The following is a 22,308-nucleotide window of genomic DNA, read 5'->3' on the forward strand; positions in this document are numbered from 1 at the left end:
CGTGAGCACACAGCCAGCTGGCAGCCACCTACAAGCCAGGAAGAGGGCCTCACCAAAAATTCGCCATGTTGGTACCATAATCTTGGATTTCCAGCCTCCAGAACTGTGAGGAAATTAAAAAAAAAAAAAATCTATTGTTGGCCAGGCGCAGTGGCTCACGCCCGTAATCCCAGCACTTTGGGAGGCTGATGCAGGTAGATCATGAGGTCAGGAAATTAAGAACATCCTGGCCAACATGGTGAAACCCTGTCTCTACTAAAAATACAAAAAAATTAGCTGGGTGGGGTGGCACATGTCTATAATCCCAGCTATTTGGGAGGCTGAGGCTGGAGAATTGCTTGAACCCAGGAGGCAGAGGTTGCAGTGAGCTGAGATCGCACCACTGCACTCCAGCCTGGTGACACAGCGAGACTCCATCTCAACAAAACAAAACAAAACAAAACAAAGCAAAACAAAATCTATTGTTTAAACCACCCAGTCTATGGTATTTTGTTATGGCAGTCCAACAGATAATTTGAAGCTTGGAAATGTGAGGAAACAAGTGGCTTTTTGGGGAACAACGGATGTTTCTGCCAGAAGAGTCAGGGCAGTGGATAAGACAGACATGGTCCCTGCACCCAGGGCTCTAAATGAACCTGTTAGTGTTATTTGTGGCTTTCAGTTTTTCTACATGACTTGCAACCAAACCACAGGTAATTATTAGTTTTGAGTTCTGTGTACTTGGAAGAGATACAGAAAAAACTGAAAGCTCAACCAAATGAGGCATGCGTTACAATTTCACATAGTGCTATGAGGCTTGAAATGTTTTTGGTTCCTTTCATTGTCTCTTTATAGACATGAAGCTTAATATAGAAGATTGCTCTCAATATGGTTGTAGAAATAAGCATTGGAGAAGATAGGCATTTATGTTATCATTTTGGGGATGATCAGGTTGCTGTGGTCATAATAATCACGCCTATATGCACATCTTTATTCCCTTTCTCAACACGAGTCTTTCTTTTTAGACACAACCCTGGTAATGAAACTTAAAATAAATACGATCTACTACCATTTAGTCCTAGGATTTATGATGGTTTGTGTTGTTTTGCTCCAGGGAAAGGCTAACAGGAATTATGATGTCAGAATATAATCATGACAATACTATTTGCAACTTAAGAAATTGCAGTTCTTTTTGCAACTTCAGAAGAGCAAAACACACAGCCTGGAAGAAGACTTGACTGTTGAAGTGTTCGCATCATTGTAGAGGTGGAGAAAATAGGCAGCTCAAATTCTATGTCTCCTTTAGAAAAGATGTCAAGTAGAATCATAAGTTTCATGCTTAAGAGGTTTTTTTTTCCTTCACGTTACTTTAAAAATTATTTTTGCCTTAGTGTAACTTTTAAAATACTGTTTCATAAACTAAAGTAGTTGTCTGGAATTCCTTGAAGCCCATGGTTTGGCTTCAACAGGTTTTAAACAAATACACTGTCAGAAATCGATGTGGATACATTTCTAGCAGTTAATGCTCTAGTCACAGTAGATACTTTGTAAAATCAATAGCCTGAAATATCAGAGGATTATGGTTATATCAGATTCCCCAAATGCCTAACATTGTTTTAATTACTCTAATGAAAGAAAGCTGAGTGGACTTAAAAAAAAGAAAGGAAAAAAACCTTGCCTATAAAGAATGTTCTGCTCAAGCCAAAGCAAATTTTTTTTATAAGTTCTTTTAGAAAATCTGGAAGTATTTAAGCATTTTCCTCTTCTTATGAGACAATGGCTGTTACCCAGCCAGTTCTGCATCGTACAGTGCTCTTTATGACAATGGCCCTTAGAACAAGGTGATCAAATATGTCGCTCTAGTTGCATTAGCGATAGGGGTTAGAGATTTACAACTTTTTACTTATTGATACATAGAAATAAACATATTTAATGATCTAGTACTGGGACGCTTAAGAGTGTTGATGAGATTTTCTAGTTTAATTTGGACCCATAGTTGATTCAGGGCCTAGAAGAACACCATTGTGCTCAGAACATTGGCAAGAGTCACCTTTCCAGAGTGGAGATGTGTTTGTATCATAGTGAAAAGACAGTTTAACAGGAACAAAGAAGAGGAAAGATGAAGTGTGGATTGATCCAACCTGTTACATACAGTCAGTTCTTCTCCCATAGGGGACTTCGTTCTGATTCTTATGAAAAGAAGTTCAAGATTTCACAAAAAAACAGGATTAACGTTCCTCACCTAGCTTCATAGTATTGATGGTGTAGCTTTTGTTTACTAGAATACCCCAAGGCTTTGTGCCTGAATGTTAGAGCAGTGTGCTTCTGAATATGGATGGAGATGAGGATGGCACCTGCATGGGTGGAATAATTTATGGGACATACCTGTGGAGTGTGGGTTGATGGATTCTAATGTGACTTTGTATTGGTCACAGCTCAGTACACCCAAGATCTGCATTTCCGTGACCATCTTGAATAATTTCTGAGATCTTGCCTATTGATAATTATGTAATTCATTAGGGTGACCCATTATAATCTAGAATTGAGCCATTTAAGAGCTATCACTGTTTTCAGGAAGATAGAGATGCTCTTTGTGTGTACAGGTTAGCAGGAAAGGGCTGGCATGAGGTAGGGTCAGGAAAAGACAGCCCATTATTATGGCTGTCCTTGATAAGGTTGGTCCCGGTCAGAGTGTGAAGATAGAACCAGGCAGGCTGTGGCAGCATGGAGTCTAATGTATGAACCTGGCAGGCAGGGGGCACCTGAGGAACACAGACCTTCATAGGATTGCCCTGCCACAGGAAAGCTTGCCGCTGTAGCTCCCTGGCTGCCCTCAGCCCTGCCCTGGAGCTTTCATAAAATCATAGGATGTGGACACTGAAATGAGTGTTAGCGGTTAGTCTGTCCTTACAATTTTATTGATGATGCAGCTAACATCTAGAGAGGTAAATCAGTTTGCAGTTGAGTTTGTGGAAGGTGGGGACTAAAACTGAAGCTTTTTAGTGTCTAGTCCAGTGTTTCTACTTTTTTTTTTTTTTTTGAGATGGAGTCTTGCTCTCTCTCCCAGGCTAGAGTGCAGTATCACGATCTCAGCTCACTGCAGCCTCCACCTCCCAGGTTCAAGCAATTATCCTGCCTCAGCCTCCCAAGTAGCTGGGATTACAAGTGCCCGCTACCAGTTGTATTTTTAGTAGAGACAGGGTTTCACCATGTTGGCCAAGCTGGTTTCAAACTCCTGACCTCAAGTGACCCCCGCTACCCCCCACCTGGGTCTCCCAAAGTGCTAGGATTACAGGTGTGAGCCACTGCACCCGGCCAGTCTTTCTACTATTGCACCCTGGCTCTTAGGCCATTTCTTCTAGGAATGGAGGATTCACAAGAACCCATGGCTATCTAAACCTGAAAGGACTGATATATTCTCTAGGACCTGACTTAGAGAGTTGTGTGCTGTGTGGTGTTTTGTGATTGGGCCATGAATGCTTGGTGGAAGGGAGCATAGTGAGCTCCACTGCTGTCGCTTCATGGTCTTGGTTCCCTGGCACCAAAACATGGCACCATGACAAGAAGGATCTTGATGTCCCCAAAGTGAAATCATCTGCCGCTTGAACATCAATATTTACAAGTTGAATTATTAGAATTCCGTGATACCATGTTGTGCTTCTTGAGCAGAATTAAAATGAAATCCACATAATTACATGCCATCTACAGCATTTATTCACTGAGTATTTCTTTATTAGGCAGAGCACTTTTGAGAAAACCTGAATATTTTTAGCAAGATCTTAAGAATATCTTTTTCTTTTATTTTTATATCTAACTTGTTTATTTTGTACATCTCTGTAAGTTGAATCTGGGATATTGTATATCAAATAACTATTAGATTAATCGTTCTTTTGTCAATTAAGCCCAGGTTTTTAAAGGAGAAGCTTGAGGGAAAAGATCTAATACTGATCGAGAGCCCAGTGGGGCCTGGCTATGTGGCTGTCTCATGTAGAGTCTGTCTCACATGTGTTGTCTCCATCCACTCCAGAGTTCTATGTTTTATAGAGGACGAAATAGGCAGAGAGAAGTCGAGAGTTTTGCCTATAGTCATGGAGGTGGTAATTGATAAAGGGAGGATGTGAATGTCTATTTTCAGAAGCTGTTCTCTTGCCATTTACTCAGTTATGGGTCATCCTTAGACTGCTTTTCACTGAGTTCAAGGGGAATGTGCTTGTGCAGAAAAGTCCATTTTCTGTTCATAATATGCTAATGCTACAAGGCAAGTAGATGTCAGGGGCTTTGCTTTGTGTTTAGAAGTCTTTTTACTATGGCTGGACAGCATTTATTGAGATAAGAGATTATTCATGCCAAGCTTCACTCCTTTCTGCTGTGTGTTTGAGAAGAAGTAAAGCCAGTGGGCCTCTAATCAACTAATTTCAATTTTTCATCCTTTCATTATTCCTGATCATGTTTATCTCCAATATAGTTTCTTCCTTTTCCTCCCTGTAAATGATATACTTTATCCTGGTAATTCTTTTTTACATTTCAGGGGAAGTACTGGGTATAGAACACTTTGCCTTTTTAAAAACACTGATCTCTTTCTCCTTTCCCTCCACCTCATCGGTCTTTTCTGTACTTACCGTTGTTTCAAAGACGCTAATTCTTTTATTGGAAACAATACAAACTTTTTTGCTTTGAGAAAAGGAACTATGATGCTTCCTTTCCCCTATTTCCTGGTTGATTTTTATATCCAACTATACATCTAATCTGAAATTTGGAAAACCCTCCATGGTTTAGCTCTGCCTCTGCTCTGACTGCACACTCACTCCCTGGTCCTTCATATTGACCCTCCCCCATTGCCCACTGGCTCCTCTCCCAGGTGGTGGTTGGTCTCTTGCTTAGCTAGAGCTGTTCCATCTCTTTGGAATCTCTCTCCCCAGTAGAGCCATTGAGTCACTTCCTTGTTTCAGTTCTTGCCTAAACACAGTCCTACTTACTCTTGCAAGAGTTAGAATGAATCAGACTTCCATCTTATTTCATGCTTTCCCTCAGTGCAATCTCTACAAGTATTTTTTGAAATCTGTATCACTTTAACATTTCAAGTTCTGTTTATTTGCTCCTTTGGCTCTGAAAGATGTTCTTGACTCAAACTTAAAATATTTTATACCTCATTATATAATAGTCCTTCATAGCATAATAAAACGAGTTATATACATGTGATGTAGGTCATTCACAAGAGTATTTCAGTTTATCATTTTTTTAGTGTTTGAAATTGTAAGATTAAGTAATAGGTCCCTGACACGTAGCTGTCTTTATGGAGTGGTCCTTTTCATAGTTAAATATCTTTTAATGAATGTGTCCTGAGAGTTTATCAAATGGCCAGTACTTGAATGCTGGTTGTAGGTTTTACCCACACCAGACACCAGTTGAGGAGGATGATTGGGGCCTGGAGTCCAGCCTATGCTCTGCTCATCAAACTCTATGTCCTGGTGCAGGTCACATACTAGAGCTTCCCTTTTCTAATCCCTACACAGGGACTGATGGAGTCACAGTATCTGTGATTGGACAAGCATCATTTAATCTCACAATCCTTTGGGTTTGGGATTACTGGCTCAGAGAGGTTGGATGATCTGCCAAACTTCTCACTGCTAGTAAGAAGTATCTGGGATTTTAATCCAAGTCTAATGATTCCAGTCTAGCACTCTTTTCTTACCCCCACTGCTGGATCCTCCTTCCCCAGGACTCTGCACAGTGCAGCAAACACTCTTGGAATGAGGGTATATTGTAGGCACTATAGGTACCAGCAATTTTTATATCTGATAATTAAATCTTATAAAACCTTATGAAACCATACTCCAACATCTATCACAGTCTCTTCAAATCATCATTTATCTCTGAAGCAATTCCAGTGGTGAGTTTTAAATTGACAAAAATTGTAAACCTTGCTTACCAAATGATAAGTTTGGAACTATTTTTCCTCTCACATTGACAGGCAGATGTAAAAGTGACTGTGATTACAGCCCGACTTTGAATATCAGGGAAGTGCTATGGTATTACCTCAAAAATGAGATTGAAGTCTAAAGGTATGTATTCCCAATCAAGCCAAGATTTAGATACATACATTTCCCTGCAATCTGAAATTTTTGACAGCTGGCTTCAAAATTAAAGGTTTTTTCACTATTACTTACAATAATTTTGTGTTATAAATACAGTAACATGGATATTTGTGGAATAATCGTAATGATTCTTGAATAGCTTTGCCATCTGAATCACAGTGTTCATATAGATATGACATAGGAAGGGTCAAAAAGTTATTTTCATGCACTCAGTATTCATGACCAGTGCACTGGTGAATTGGGACTGGGAATAGCTTTGTTTGTTTATTTTTCTTTTGCCTTATTTGTATAAGTCCTGTAGTGAAAGGCCCAGGCAGTGTGAATAACTCTGGAGATGTGGAAATGAGAGAGGAGGAGATAAGACAATAGGAGGTGGTTAGGAGGGCATCTGCCCAGGTGCAGCCCTATTACAGATGTGAGAGCAGTAGAAACACTTGAGTTTTGCTGTGGTGTGTAGTAACTTGTGTTTCCTAGATGGAATAATGTAACCTATCAGTATGTAGTGATCACAGAACCTCAGACCTTGCAGATCGTAAAGGTCATCTACTTCACATCCTGGGCATCCTTGAGAGATGGTATTCCGTGGTCAGCTTCTAGTAAAGTCAGCATCTTCCATTGTTAGGAGCATTAACTTGTTGAAAAGATCTACTTAATGAGGTCGACTCCTGTCTTTCTATGATTTGTAGCCTTTAGTCCTCCCAAGTACAAGTTAAGCATCCCAAATCCAACAGTCTGAAATCTAAAACACTCCAGAATCCAAAATGTTTTGAGCATCAGCATGACACTCCAAGGAAATGCTCATTGAAACATTGTAGATTTTGCATTTTTGGATTCGGGATGCTCAACAGGTAAGTATTTACAAATACTCTAAAATCTGAAAATAACTGAAATCCAAAATACCTGTAGTCCCAAGCATTTTGGATCAGAGATCCTCACCCTGGACCTTTATCACCTAACAGGCATCATCTTGCTCAGTGTATCCAAACACTGCCATCGTGTCTGCACGCAGGCTCACCATTCCTCCTTTCCTCAGTTGATCCTCACAAGACCTGGTCACCAGAACTTTCATTTCTCTGCTTGCACGGCTTCAGTTAGGTTGTGCATGGGCTGAATCCTCGCAGCCCAGGGTCGTAGTGGGGTTGTAGGGTTGTAATGCCCCTTAATCTGCAGCTCAAGTTTGCATGAGTGTTTTGAGGCACTGTAACTTGTTTGACCAGATAGAATTTTTGTTTTGGACTTGACTTAGCTAAATATCGGATTGTAAATTTATCACATTTCTCCAGGATTGCTAATTCGTAAGACACATCCTGAAATGATAAGGCTTTCTATGTAAATGTAGTGAATAATTGACAAAGGAAGAATTCAATTTGTGTTTTTATGTAAAAAATCACCTCAATCTGTGCATAAAAATATAGTTAGCGTGCGTCTATGTCCATGTGATTGATTACATCTCACCAAAAAGCAAAATCTAGCAATCATAGACAAGGATTTTCTGAAAGCTGATCTCATCCTATTCCATGTGGTTCTCTTCAGTGCGGCCTTTTGGTGTGGGAGAGAGAAGATCTTTCCTCTACCTTCTTTCTGTCTAGCCATTTCCTACATCCAGGTGAGACCCTGTGGCATTCAGTGGTCTCTTGGGTGAGAACCCTGAGTATGGCCACAAAGATCTCTCAGATGGAGTTTCTGGCCTCTTCATAGTTAAATACCTGAAGGGCATATGTAGAACTTTGAGCCTTGTTATAACTGTGACTTCATTTCTTGTAGCTTATTCTTATACTGTGCAGACCCAATTTTAAGACACACACAGTGTTGTGGTACCACCTACACTACCATTTATTTAATCAATTTGGATGGCTTATGCTGCTTTTGGCTGTGGACCTGCAAAAACAAAGCCATGGGATAAAGCGGCCTGAATCATGTAATGAAAACCTTGTACCTTTCTGGAAGCCCAGTTGAGAAAAAATGATTTATTTTTGCCCTACCAAATAAAACAGTCTAGGAATCCAAGGTGAAAATTGGATTTTAACTGCTACTAACATTTTGAGCATATAAAATCAGCAAGTGTTGAGTGTTTTGCTTGATTAGGAGACGAACCTAAAGGGTCCGGTACAAGAATGATCTACATATGATGTGAACTGGTGTCTTACGTAAACCTAACTGATTTATAAAACTGGAAATAAATGCGAAGCACGCTTTGGCAGCCAGGTTGCAGCAGTGGGGACCTCTGTGTTTTTACAGAATCATTTGTTCCCAGTCTTAGGCCTGGGTCATTGTTCCCCTTTCCTCCCTTCTAGCCTTCATATTTCAGGGTTACGCCTTTTGTGATTAAGCTCAAGAAGTATGGAAACTACCTGATTCCAGCCCCAAATATGTGCCCGTCTTCTCTCAGCTTCCCATTTGTTCTCGTGTGGAATCTGTCTCCCCCTCTTCTCCTGCCTTTGAGTGTACATGCGTGTGCGTGTTTGTTTCTCCGTCTCTCTGACTACCTACCCACCTACCTCTTTATCACGTTTTTTTGGTCCTGTCTTCCCCCACGTCTAAGACTGTTCATCTGTGGCCCTGCCGCTGTTCCAGCCTCGGGGCCTTTCCCTCACTGCACATGGTAAAACACTTTGCTGAGAGCCCTGTCTTCAAACAGACTTCCCCAAGTCAGTGCGTTGGTGTCTGGCACACAGCGTCACTCATTGTTTATCCAGTTGGGTGGTTTTGTGAGAGTGTTTCCTTATCTCTCTCAAGGAATGCGTGCCACGTGTCTGCAGGAGTTACTGCCCCATTTCATGAGATGCAGTGGCCTTGGGCTTTACTGACTTAACACTAGGGCTTTTAACAGTGCCTTCCCCAGAAATATGTGTCTTTTCAGTTTCATCTAAAAAAAGAGCAGTTGTTTTGGTATACCTACTTTTGCTTAACTCAGAATGTCTTTAACACCAGCTTTTATATCAGGAAAATTCATTTTGTCTCAGAGGGCCATTTCTTAGGGAATCTGCTACTTTCAAGAGGGCAATTAGACTAACCTGTTTGATTGACAGGACCATTTACAATCTACTCTACTCATACGCCTTCTACTCCCTGGGGAATCCAACATTAGGAGTCTCAAATGGGATGTCTGGAGTAGGGAGCTTTATCTGTAATAATAATGATAATGGTAATGATACCTGACATGTAAGTGCTCAACTATAACCTTCAGCATTGCACATGCCTTTTTTCTTTCACGTTTCATGACCCTATGAGAAAGATACTATTATGTATTCTATGTTATGGATAAGAAAATGACTAAGATAATGCATGTAGGAAGTCCTACAGCCGGAATTCATACTCAGGCCTCTCTAACTCCTGAGTCACATTTTTAATCACTGTGGTATACTGCTGTTGGAGAGCACACAGCATCCTGTTGAAATCATTAAAATAATAAAACCTTAGAACATCAAAGCTATGATGTAACTAAAACTTAGCTGGGCCTTCTGTGGTTTGATCTTGTTGTATAATTTGGATATGTAGTCACTTAGAGCCTCAGTCAGAATGCTGCATGCTTGGACCTGGCGGGAAGGAAACGCTACCCCTGAAGGCCTGCCAGGGTGACTGGTGTCTATGACCTGCCACCCTTCTGAGGACCGCCACTTGCTTGGAACTTCTGTCGCCACACTGCTCACTAGCCAGGGGTGTGGATGCTAAACTTCCATTGGTTTTCACATAGCCATTGCTCGCCTGGGATGGCCCACAACTAGCTTGTTTCTTAGTTCCCTAGATTGTTTGTTCCTTACTTCACGCATTCATTCAGCATTTCCTGAGCATTTGCAACGTGTACTGTGTCTTGTAATATAAACATAAGACACGTAAGTATATAACTAAAATGCATCGCTGGGGCAGTAGACTATATAGACAGTGCTGCGGGGTAAAGAGGAGGGAGGAACTCACTGGAATAAAGGAGATAGAGGATGGTTCTTCAGCACTATTAATACATCTCACGGGTTGAATAAAGTTTATCCTGGGAAAGAAAAAGGAGAGTGTGTTCCAGGGAGACATGCTCCTTTTGGAAGGACGTGGCTTGTTGAGAAAATAAAGAGCCCTTTGATATGTCTGAAGGATAGAGGTGGAAGGGGATAAGAGATTGCTTCAGGTGGGAGTAGGAAGGGCCTTATAGGTCATTCTAGAGTGTGCCGTTTTCAGACATTGAGAGCCAGTGAAGGTTTTTAATCATAGAGTAATGTGATCAGATTTGTCTTTGGAAAGACAACTCTGGAAACTCTTGGGAGGATTTTTGTAGAGCTTGAGGCAAGGAAAGCAGAATAAGCCTTTTGGATGCTCTGCGTTTGCACAGAAGACAAAAATGTGGGCTGTGGGCTGTGGGCTTAGCCTGCCCAGTAGGGGTGGAGAGTCAGGTGCCCCTCTCTCAGACTGGCTTCTGGATGGGTCCACAGAGCAGGACCTGTTTTCTTAGGCACTTTGGCCCCACTGAGGTGGTCTAACTTCAGGGCTCTGCCTCTCAGCTTTTTCTCACTTCCTGTGATTGACCAGGAGTCTTACCTGGTCTTAACACTGGACAACCAGCATTGTACCAGTAGCCTTTAAGTCCTGCTTTGCTGCCTGCTCAAGCTGGTCTTGCTTAACCATGCTGGCACTTTCCTAGCTTGGCTGACCTCCCTGGGTCAGAACACTTGGCTGCCTGGAGCCTTCATCTCTGCTAGAGCTGATCTGGCCCAGCCAGCAATTGTTTCTTCTGTCCTGTCCATGCCCAGGCTTTGGGGTTATAGGAAGACCAGAAGGCTCATGTAGGTGGGACTTGTGCCACCTTCTCACATTTTACACACCTGCCATAACCTTAGAATTCTGTTCGCTGATGATCCACACAAGAGATTTAAACAGACAGCTACAACTGAAATCTAAAAAGTATATTGATCTTATACACTACGAGGGTCTTATTAAGGAAAAAAAGGCATTGGAAATGTAAGTTGTATAAAGTACTTTGATCAGTGACAGATTTTCTTAGGACTAGAAACACCGAGGTGCTCTCATTTGGAAATGTACTTGTTCATTTTCGTGTTGCATTGATTTCTGTCCTGGTATTTTCTTTCCAAGTTTTATAGTTTTTTTCCTTTCTAATTGTGTCGATAACAAGGAAACTGGTTTATAGTGTGACTGTGAGGTACAGCAGTGCTCTGGGGCTGGGCATCCTGCACTCAGTTAACCTTCATATTTCACACCTAATCATTGCAGTGTGGTAAAGCGCTCCCTGGCCTTTCAAAGCAAGAGGACTGCTGTGGAACTGTGGGTACCTCCTGGGGCTTTAACAAATGCCAGAAATGCCCAAAGAAACCATGTAAGTAATGTTTCCTCACTCCTTTGCAGGTTAATGTAGCATATCTGTTCTTTATGATTACTCCTTTAATGATGAGGCAACATTAGACTTTCAAAGAACTCTCTGACTGAATTCTAGAATGTAGTGCTATAATATGTATTTCCAGAAAATTTGCAAGTCTGAAAAAGTTTTCATGTCAATTCTTTTGTAATCAGCACAGTGATTAATTACCCTCTTTAGCTGAATTACTTATGGGGAAAAAAGTCTTAAGAGGTAATGAGCTAAAATAGATGTTTTGTCTCAGGGGAAGAGAAAATAAGATCTCCTTTAAAATGGTAAATAAATGTTTCAAGCCCTATAAAAAGTCAGTGCAGTTGTTATTTCCTAGGTTTAAATTCCTTAAATGAGATTTTTGTTAATATCCACAACTTACGTTGTAGTTTTTGTTATTGGTTTTCAAATTTCATTAAAAGGAAAGCTAAAATGGAGAAATAATTGGTTGTTGGTTTGTGAAAGGGAAATTTATAATCACTAGGACACAATCCTTTCCCTTTTTTTGCTAACACTGGTTTTAAGCTGTCACGGACCTCAGCAACATTAATCTGTATTAACACCCACAGGCTTTGATTTGTTTTTAAAGTATTTTTCAGAACATGTTGATTTGAATAAATCAGGTTTACATCTTTCTAGTACTCTCTTCCCAGCAATAGTTTGCATCTTTAGTTTTTCAATATAGTATTAACTCTGAATAACTGATTTCTGATTTCTAATAAATACTTTTTTTTTTTTTAAGACAGTCTCACTCTGTTACCCAGGGTGGAGTTCAGTGGCATGATCTCAGCTCACTGCAGCCTCCGCCTCCCGGGTTCAGGCAATTCTCCTGCCTCAACCTCCCGAGTAGCTGGAACTACAGGTGTGCACTGCCACGCCTGGCTAATTTCTGTATTTTTCATAGAGACGGGTTTTCACCATGTCGGCCAGGATAGTGTTGATCTCCTGACCTCGTGATCCACCTGCCTCAGCCTTCCAAAGTCCTGGAATTACAGGCATGAGCCACCTCGCCCAGCCAAATACTTTTTTTTTTTTCTGAGATACAGTTTCACTCTTGTCGACCAGACTGGAGTGCAATGGCACAATCTCAACTCACTGCAACCTCTGCCTCCCAGGTTCAAGTGATTCTTCTGCTTCAGACTCCCAAGTAGCTGGGATTACGGGCGTCTGCCACACGCCCAGCTAATTTTTGTATTTTTAGTAGAGGCAGGGTTTCACCATGTTGACCAGGCTGGTCTCAAACTCCTGACCTCAGGTGATCCACCTGCCTCAGCCTCCCAAAATGCCTAGATTACAGGCATGAGCTACTGCGCCTGGCCATAAATACTTTTTAGAGACAGAGGTTACTTGGTTTAATTTGAGCTTTCTGACCCTTATTCATCATGTTTTTTCCAAGAGAGCAAGTGATATTTTTTGTCAGTCATCTTTCTTTACCTCATATAATTGAAGTTTCTATAGTTTTTTATTCTTTATGCTGCAAGAAATTTCCCATTTGCTTTAAGTGAATAATATTTGATTACTCTTCTTAAATATCTGTTGATTTGATTGATATTCTTAACTGCCTTTTAAACCTCTCTGTTCAATCTAGAATTTGCCATCTGGAAATTAGTGTTCCATATCTCTTTCTAATACTATTTGTTCTTCTACCAGTGTAACAATTCATTTTAAATAATTGTCTTTCATTTGGACTTCTTTGCCTCACAAACATACAGATTTTCTAAATGCCTAAAAAGGCTAATTTTATTTATTTCGTTGATACTACTCATCTTTTTTTAGAAGACTAACTTGTGGAAACGATCACTAAAGTTCCTTATAATTAATGAATTCTTCATTTACAAAAATAAGCCACATAAATAAGGATATTTCAGTACTGAGAGAATGGTCCAAGTAGATATTCTAAGCTGATTCGATGATCACTTGCAATGTGGATTTCCAGGAAGTAGGTTGAGTGTGATGGTTCTTTCTCACTGGAAGATCCATTTGCTTAAAATTATTTTGGCAAACTGACCAAAGGGATATCTATGATACATTAGGTATGATTTAAAAATTTTAGTGTTTGAAGTTAGGTGGACCTGAGTTCAATTCCCAGCTCTTTCATTTGCTCTTGAGTCATATGATCATTAAACAGAAATCTATACCTAAAAGATTGAAAAGGCATTACCATCTTTATTTTTTTTAGCCTGCCTTTTCTTCATTTGCTATGTCTGTCTGTCTATAGGAATATTGAGGAGGATGATATATTTTCACTGTTAGGCCTAAGGATTAAGGATGAGGGAAGTTAGGTTCTTAGAACTTTGTTTTGGGGCTAAGCTTATGTTATCTAATATTAAATACTTTTTCTGTCTTTCTTGTTTTTCTTTTTCATTTACCCCATTCTTTGTGTGTCTTCTGCTTAGCTGCTTCTCTTTTCTCTCTTGTGCAAACCCCAAAGTAGCAGGAATGTGATAGACATTAAGGGTAAAGAGACTCCTACTGTCTTTCTTTTTTTTTAAATCCCTAACTTCCACTCTTGACCTTTTGTCATTTTTGTCTAGAATTGCATCATTTTTATCTAGGATGAGTTCACTGCTTTCTATGGTTTGTGAGCTCCGTATTTTAATCTTGATAAGGACTTAGTTGAATGTGAAAGTGCAAAGTTGCTGTCACTTTTAACTAAGTGTTGATGAAAATAAATCCATATATGGGCTCCTTTAAGGTATAAAATTGACGAGACTGCTTTCGCTTCAGGAAGGGCAATGTGGACTATGAATGAAGTAAACTATTAACATCTTGACATTTATTCTGTTTGTGCCGTCCTAAGTGACTCACTCCCAAGAAACACACTCAGGGTCACATTCTTCCTCTGTCATTTAAAAAGTTTTCCTCTCCTTGGTTGGGACTCCTCTCTAAATCATATTCAGTTTGGAAGAAAGCAGACTCTCCTTGGCTTTCTACACTATGGGTTTGTGTTCCACGCCTCTTTTTTTTTTTTTCACTCAAACTAGTTCAAACTTTAGTTTTCAAGTGGCTTTTATTTAGCATTTGAAGGTTTTGTTTAGCCACATACAGAAAGACCTTTCCTTCTTGCTCATTTTTACTGTGAAAACTTAATTTTAAATCTGCAAATGATTTCATTAAATAGTTTGTGACCCATTAGAAATGTGCTTAGCATGAACAAATCACTTGTCCTTTAAAACTTTTGAGAAGAAAATGAATGTAAAATCCTAAGCTGAGGACTGTGAGAGATTGCCTGGTCTGGCTCTCTGCCTTGAAGTTGATGACTGTTGAAACTTCTAAAACAAGTTAATATCATCTCTTTTGTCTTTGAAGAATTTGCAGCCAGAGATCCCACAATCTCTGCAGAAAGCCTGTTCCAGAGGTCTATGGAACTAGATAGACGTGAGGCTAAGGGGCTGAATGGGAGACTCCCACATGCCAACATCTCCCCTCTTTTAATTTGTCTTTCCCAGATGCCTCACTTCGATCTTCTTTTTTAGCCATTCAGGGGAATCTGAAGAGAGGGAAAAACAGCAAAGAAACGAATGGAAGGAGAAGAGGGACATCCCAGTACATATTCACCCTGTTCCTTTAGTGGTAACAGATGTAGAGCATATAAGGAGGCTGAAATAATTTAAGTTTTTAAAAGAAAGTTTCCCTTTTTATTCTACTTTCCCCTTTTACTCCTCTTCCAAGTCTTTGTTAGTGGTCTATGCATTCATCCCATTTTGATTATAGCTTGTTTTCTGTTGCACAGTCTCCTCTTAATAGAAGAATTCCTTATTGCAGGACATAGCAATGGCATTTGACATTTTGGGAGTGCTTATCACTCTTAGGTCCTGGTAGACATTTTTTATGAATTGTCTCTAAACTGCAGAAGCACCCTTCCCTGCTCAGTAGATGGGAATTGCCCTCCTTGTATAGAATTTCTGTGTGAAACCCAAGAGGCTTGTTTCCCAAGGTCACAGCTATTGATAGGAAGAGGATTTGAAACCCACGTCTGCCACATCCCAAAACTTTGGCTGCATCTACTATGCCAGGTGGCTTCTCAGGTCTCACACTAGAGTATCAGAATCTCAGGAAATAGGGTTTTGTTGAGAAGTTGGTGATCGCAACATTTGTATTGTTTGCATATTCTGAGTGCAGCCCTTTTAATTTCCTGACTTCCTCTCATCACCCGCCTATTCTTCTCAGGTTCATAATAGTAAGAATCATCTCATGACTGGGATACCTGAGCCAGTAATTAGGATGAATGTATAATTTATTGTCTAAACTGGGAGACTTCGGGGAGTAAAGTACTGTTAATTAACTTAGTTGGAGTAACAGACATCACCCAGAATTTTCCAGGACGTGTAGTAACCCTACCTACAATGGATAAGAAAATCCAAAACCTGAAGCACCTCACTGGGGAGAAGTAGACCCTTTGTAATAGAAATATGTAATCACTAATTGGAAGAACATATACAATAATCTTAGGATTCTTTCAGTTACAATACAGATTTACCGATAACTTCTTGGGACTTTATCTATTGCAAAATAAGAAATATCCTGCAAAATAAGCAGAATAGGAAAGAAATTATGGAGATACACATTGGTATTGGTTTTTTATATAATAAATGAATAAGTAAGTCTGCTGATGACTTACTAGTGATATCTGAAGCCTATGAATATCTGAATTCCATTTAGACTTTAGATATCACTTATAAGGCCTCAACAGACTTACAGTGCTTCTGGGTTCTCTTTGTATATCAAGGATGAGGATGTTAGTATTAGTAACTTGGAAATAGCGTACGTCGAAACCGAGAAACTTGAAATATAAGAATTTAAATTACGTGTGTAACAAAGCATTTCTTCCCTTACAGCTTATCATGGATACAACCAAATGATGGAATGCCTACCGGGTTATAAGCGGGTTAACAACACCTTCTGCCAAGGTAAGACTAATGAATTCATTGATGTGGACTCAATAATTGTTTTGGCTTTTTCGAAACTTGAGTTGTTTACCATGACTTGCTCATTTGCCCATCCTGTCCCAGTGAACCACCTCATGTTCACTCCTTTTGGCTAAGGAAATATAAGGAAATAAATTTAAAGTATGGTTATTGAAATTGCTTTACTGCCACTGACTACTTTGTGTCAGTTTCAATAATCTGTATTATCTTAGAAAGTGTCATTTTATCCAAAATTTCAAATTTATTAATATGAAGTGTTTTCCTAATATGCTCTTATTTTCTTTTTAATTTCTATAGCAACCCCCATCCCTTTTAGTTACATTGCTGTTTGTTTCATATTTGTTTTTCTTGGATTAGGCTTGCCAGTAGTTTATCAATGTTACCAGTTTTTTCCTCCAAAAAGTCAGTTATTTGCTTTGTTGAAAACATTCGTCTATTTCACTAATTTTTGATCTTTGTTTTCTTTTTCTCTACCTTTTTGTTCAAGTGCTACTGTTTTCTAATTTCTTTAGATGCATACTTAGGTCGTTGATGTCAGCCTTTCTTCTTTTTCTGGAATATAAATAAAAGGCTGTAAATTTCTATCTGTCTAGATTTCTGAATTTAACATCCCTTAATTTTGTGTCATATTCTTATTATCTTTAAGTTGTAAAAGAATTATTTCCTTTTATTTTTTTTATCAGCGTATAATAATTATACATATTTGTGCAGTTTGTAGTGATGTTTTGATATATAAAATGTATAGTGATCAGATCAGGGTATTTAGCAAATCCATCATCTTGAACATTTATACTTGGAGCATTCAGTGTATCTTCCTTCTACCCATTTCAAACTATATAATATATTACTGGTAATATATTACTGGTAACTGTAGTCATCCTATAGTGCTATGGAACACTAGAATATATTACTGCTAATTGTATAATATATTACTGGTAACTGTAGTCATCCTACAGTGCTATGGGTACACTAGGATATATTACTGGTAATTGTATAATATATTACTGGTAACTGTAGTCATCCTACAGTGCTATGGAACACTAGGATATATTACTGGTAATTGTATAATATATTACTGGTAACTGTAGTCATTCTACAGTGCTATGGAACACTAGAATATATTACTGGTAACTGTATAATATATTACTGGTAACTGTAGTCATCCTACAGTGCTATGGAACACTAGAACTTACTCCTCCTATTTAGCTGTTGTATTAGTCCGTTTTCACAATGCTGATATAGACATACCTGATACTGGGCATTTTAAAAAAGAAAGAGGTTTAATTGGACTTACAGTTCCACATGGCTGGGGAAGTCTCACAATCATGGTGGAAGCCAAGGAGAAGCAAGTCACATCTTACATGGATGCCAGCAGGCAGAAAAAGAGAACTTGTTCAGGGAAACGCCTCTTTATAAAACCATCGGATCTTGTGAAACTTATTCACTATCACAAGAACAGCATGGGAAAGACTTGTCCCCATGATTCATTACCTCCCACCAGGTCCCTCCTGCAACACGTGGAATTCAAGATGAGGTTTGGGTGGGGATACAGCCAAACTATCAGCTGTCACTTTGTATCTTTTTAACAAATCTCTCTTTGTCTTCACCTTCCCTCTATTCTTCCCAGCCTCTAGTTATCTTCTGTTCTACTTTTTACTTCAATGAAATCTACTTTTTTTAGCTTCCACATATGAGTGAGAATATGTGGTATTTAACTTTCTGTTCCTGGCTTATTTCACTCAACATAATGTCTTCCAGTTCCATCCATGTTACACAAATGACAGGATTGCATTCTTTTTTATGACTGATCAGTATTCTGTTGTTTATATACACATTTTTTAAATCCATTCATCTATTGTTGGACACCTAGGTTGATTCTGTATCTTGACTATTGTGACTGGTGCTGCAGTAATAAGGTCAATTTTTTTTTTTTTGAGACGGAGTTTCGCTCGTTACCCAGGCTGGAGTGCAATGGCACGATCTTGGCTCACTGCAACCTCCGCCTCCTGGGTTCAGGCAATTCTTCTGCCTCAGCCTCCTGAGTAGCTGGGATTACAGGCACGTGCCACTGTGCCCAGCTAATTTTTTGTTTTAGTAGAGACGGGTTTTCACCATGTTGAGCAGGATGGTCTCGATCTCTTGACCTCGTGATCCACCTGCCTCGGCCTCCCAAAGTGCTGGGATTACAGGCTTGAGCCACCGCGCCCAGCCGATAAGTTCAATTTTTAAAAATTATTCTGATTTTATTATTGACCCATGGATTATTTAGAAATGTATTGCTTGATATCCAAATACTTGTGAAATTTTTCTTGTTCTATCACTTGCTGAGAGAGGTGTTAAAAATGTCTGCTATGATTATAGGATGGATTTTTTCTTTCATGTCTGGCAAATTTCAGTCTGTATTTTTTTTTTTTACCTTTACAATGGGTGTCTTATAGACAACATGTAGTTGAGTCTTGCTTCTTTTCTACTTTCTGATATTTCTGCCTCTTAATAGGGGTGTTTATTGCAGTATAATCTAAAGTTATTGATTCAGTCATACCTCAAAACTGGGGCCTAGCCTGAGAGGGTTTTTGGCTTTACTTAAGAAAGAATTCAAGGCTGAGCCAGCACTGAAAAAAAGCAAGTTTATTAGAGTAGCAGGTACAGCAGAATGGCTGCTCCATAGACAGATCAGGGCTATCCCACAGGTGGGGTGGCCCAGTGTAGTAGCAGCAGCAGCATCATAGAGCAACAGTAGCCATCTGGAGCAGCAGTGCCTGTAAATTCCTGGTTAGCTATATTTAATACCAACTCTTAAGAAATTAAATAAATTTACAGTCCCTGTAAATTGCTGGCTAGCTATATTTAATACCTACTCTTAATAAATTAAATAAATTCTAGAAAATAAATATGGGAGTTCCCAGAACCATGTAAGATAACTTCTGTGTCACTGTTATGGCATTTGTAAGCTGTCATAGTGCTGGTGGGAGTGTCTTTATGCTAATGAGCAGTGAGGGCGACTGGAGGTTCCCTTCATGGCCATCAGCTGGTTCTGGCCGTTTTTTTCTGCTACATCCTGTTTTGATTAGCAGAGTCATGATTAGTGCTCAGAAAATAAGTCCTGCTGATCTCCTACCTTATAATTACTGATATGGTTACATTTAGGTCTACCTAAACATCTTTGTCTGATCAGGAAATTTTTGTTCTTTTCTTTCCCTTTCCTTAGAATTCCATTTTAATTTATCTATTGGGTTTTTACTAAAGCCTTTTTATATTATTTTACCTTTTTTTTTTTTGGAGACAGAGTCTTGTTTGTTGCCCAGGCTGGAGTGCAGTGGCATGATCTCAGCTCACTGCAACCTCTGCCCCCTGGGTTCAAATGATTCTCCTGCCTCAGCCTCCTGAGTAGCTGGGATTACAGGTGTACACCATCACACCCAACTAATTTTTGTATTTTTAGTAGAGATGGGGTTTCATCATGTTGGCCAGGCTGATCTTGAATTGCTGGCCTCAAGCAATCCACCCGTCTTGGCCTCCGAAAGTGCTGGGATCACAGGTATGAGCCACTGTACCTGGCCTTGTTGCATTATTTTAAAGGGATTGCTCTAGGAATTATAATATATGTAGTTACTAATAGACCATTTATATTATAATTCCTAGAGCAATCAGGAATCTAACAGTTTAACTTCTCATAGTCTATTTAAAGTTAACATAGTACCTCTAAACAGAAAATAAAGAAACCTCTTTTTGGCCTGAAGATCAGTTTCCTACTTAATGTTCCATGCCATACCCCAGTGAAAACCACTGTGAGAGTCCTCCAGACAGTGGTAGGATTTCCTCTTACTCTGTGTTGGAATTATTCACATTATATGTTGTTGTTCACCTTTCTCTTTTCCTGACACGCTATGATTCCTCAAAGATCAAGGACCCAGAGGTTCAATTTTTAAAAAATAGATTTGATGGGCCGGGCGTGGTGGCTCACACCTGTAATCCCAGCATTTTGGGAGGCCGAGGTGGGCAGAACATGAGGTCAGGACATTGAGACCATCCTGGCCATGGTGAAACCCGTCTCTACTAAAATACAAAAAATTAGTCAGGCGTGATGGCGTGTGCCTGTAGTCCCAGCTACTCAGGAGACCAAGGCAGGGAAATCGCTTGAATCCGGGAAGCAGAGGTTGCAGTGAGCCAAGATAGTGCCACTGCACTCCAGCCTGGGGGAAGAGCAAGATTCCATCTCAAAAAAAAACAAAAAAACACAGATTTGATGTGGATGAAGAAAGAGTTCCTTTGTTATTGATGAGATAAGAGGCTTATTATAGCTTCATTTTAGTTGATCAAGTACCAATGACTTACAAATAAAACCAACATATTTTTAGTGATTCGTGATAAACTATGTTTGTAAGCCCAGTAGTTATAAACTTATAAAGAGGGAAATAGCTAAATAATTTAACGAATTTGATTTTCGTAACTAAATTTACTGTGTGCCAGATGCTTTGTTTAATAAATACTTTATATCAGTTATCTCCATTAGTCTTTAAAATTTCTTTTTAAAGTAGTTGCTATTATACCCCATTTTACGGGAGAAATTGAGACCTAGAGAGGTTAAGTCATTTGTACAGCATATTGCTTATCAGTGCTACATGTAGGAATGAAACCAAAGTAGACTGAGGCCAGAACTTATGCTGTCAACCATCATGTTCTATTTTAGGGAAAGGCAACTAACATTTATTGATCATTTACTATGGGTTAGTCCATATGCTGTGTATTTGGTTTAATCTTCAAAACAATCCTATGAGATTTGGGCATTATAAGTCCCAAGTAGACACTGAGACACAGAGAAAGTAAATAACTTTCCCAAGGTTACACAGAAAATGAATAAGCCCAAGCAGGGTTATACTCTCATACAACCTATGGCCACCTTTACCAATTGTGTATGTGTGTGTGTATATGTGTATATATATATATATAAAAGTATCACTAATTTAGATGCTAGCTAATTGGAAGATATGCCATCTGTTGTGAGACTTAATAGAAGTCTCACAACAATTAATATTAATTGTTGTGAGCAATTAATATTAATTTTGTTTTATTTAATTTAAAATGATGGTTATCAGCCAGGTACAGTGGCTCATGCCGGTATTCCCTGCACTTTGGGAGGCTGAGGCAGAAGGACTGCTTGAGACCAGGAGTTTAAGACCAGCCTGGGCAAGAAGGCAAGACCCTATCTCTACAAAAAATAAAATAAAAATTTACTGGGGGTGGTGGTGACACCTGTAATCCCAGCTACTCGGGAAGCTGAGGCAGGAGGATTGCTTAAGTCCAGGAGTTCGAGGCTGCAGTGAGCTATGATCGTACCACTGCTACTAAAGCCTGGGCAACAAAGTGAGACTTTGTCTCTAAAAAGAAGAAAGAAAGTGAGGTAAGAAGAAAGGAAGGAGGGAGGGAGAGAGAGAAAGTTATACAATATATTTCTTCTACTGGCTGATTCAATGTTTTGAACAATTTATATTCATAAAAATACCACTTCAGAAGTGGTAGAAGTGCAAATTTGCAACTAATCACTTGATATCTATTTTGCAAATTAGAATGGAGAATTATTCAAGTAATTGCATGAGTTTTTTTGCATTTTCCTCTGTTGGTATGGCTGACGGACCCTCAGCAAACTTTGTTCATACTGAGCATATTAGATGGTTCTGCCTTGGTCAATTCACTGATGGTCTGTCTATCAGTAACACCAAATCCTGGCTTAGGTCTCAGGAGGATATTTGTAAACCAGTGTTATACTTTTTGGCAATGATTCTAGAGTGAAGTAACACACAGAATTCTGTTTCATGGGGCCTCAAGGAGGCACTGCTAAATTACATTACAAAGGCGTTTGACTCATGGTATGATTTCATTCGGTATAATCTATTAAAATTGTTATCGAGAAAAGGGCTTAATTCACTCCCTTTGTGATACTGATGGTCAGTAAAATGAA

At 39.3% G+C, this 22,308-nt stretch overlaps 1 protein-coding gene across 15 annotated transcripts in view; it reads left to right on the forward strand.

Moving 5' to 3' along the window:
- LTBP1 (latent transforming growth factor beta binding protein 1) overlaps nt 1-22,308 on the forward strand; it is a 458,896-nt gene that overhangs the window by 268,508 nt on the left and 168,080 nt on the right. For all 15 annotated transcript variants that reach the window (XM_064363976.1, XM_064363978.1, XM_064363977.1 and 12 more), the window contains 2 exons: nt 11,289-11,391; nt 16,260-16,331. In XM_064363976.1, coding sequence (XP_064220046.1) covers nt 11,289-11,391; nt 16,260-16,331 — 175 coding nt within the window. The remainder of the gene's footprint in view (nt 1-11,288; nt 11,392-16,259; nt 16,332-22,308) is intronic.

Source organism: Aotus nancymaae, unplaced genomic scaffold (genome assembly GCF_030222135.1).
Source record: "Aotus nancymaae isolate 86718 unplaced genomic scaffold, 86718_ANA_hifiasm-v0.15.2.pri h1tg000057l, whole genome shotgun sequence".
NCBI classification, from domain to species: Eukaryota; Metazoa; Chordata; class Mammalia; order Primates; family Aotidae; genus Aotus; species Aotus nancymaae.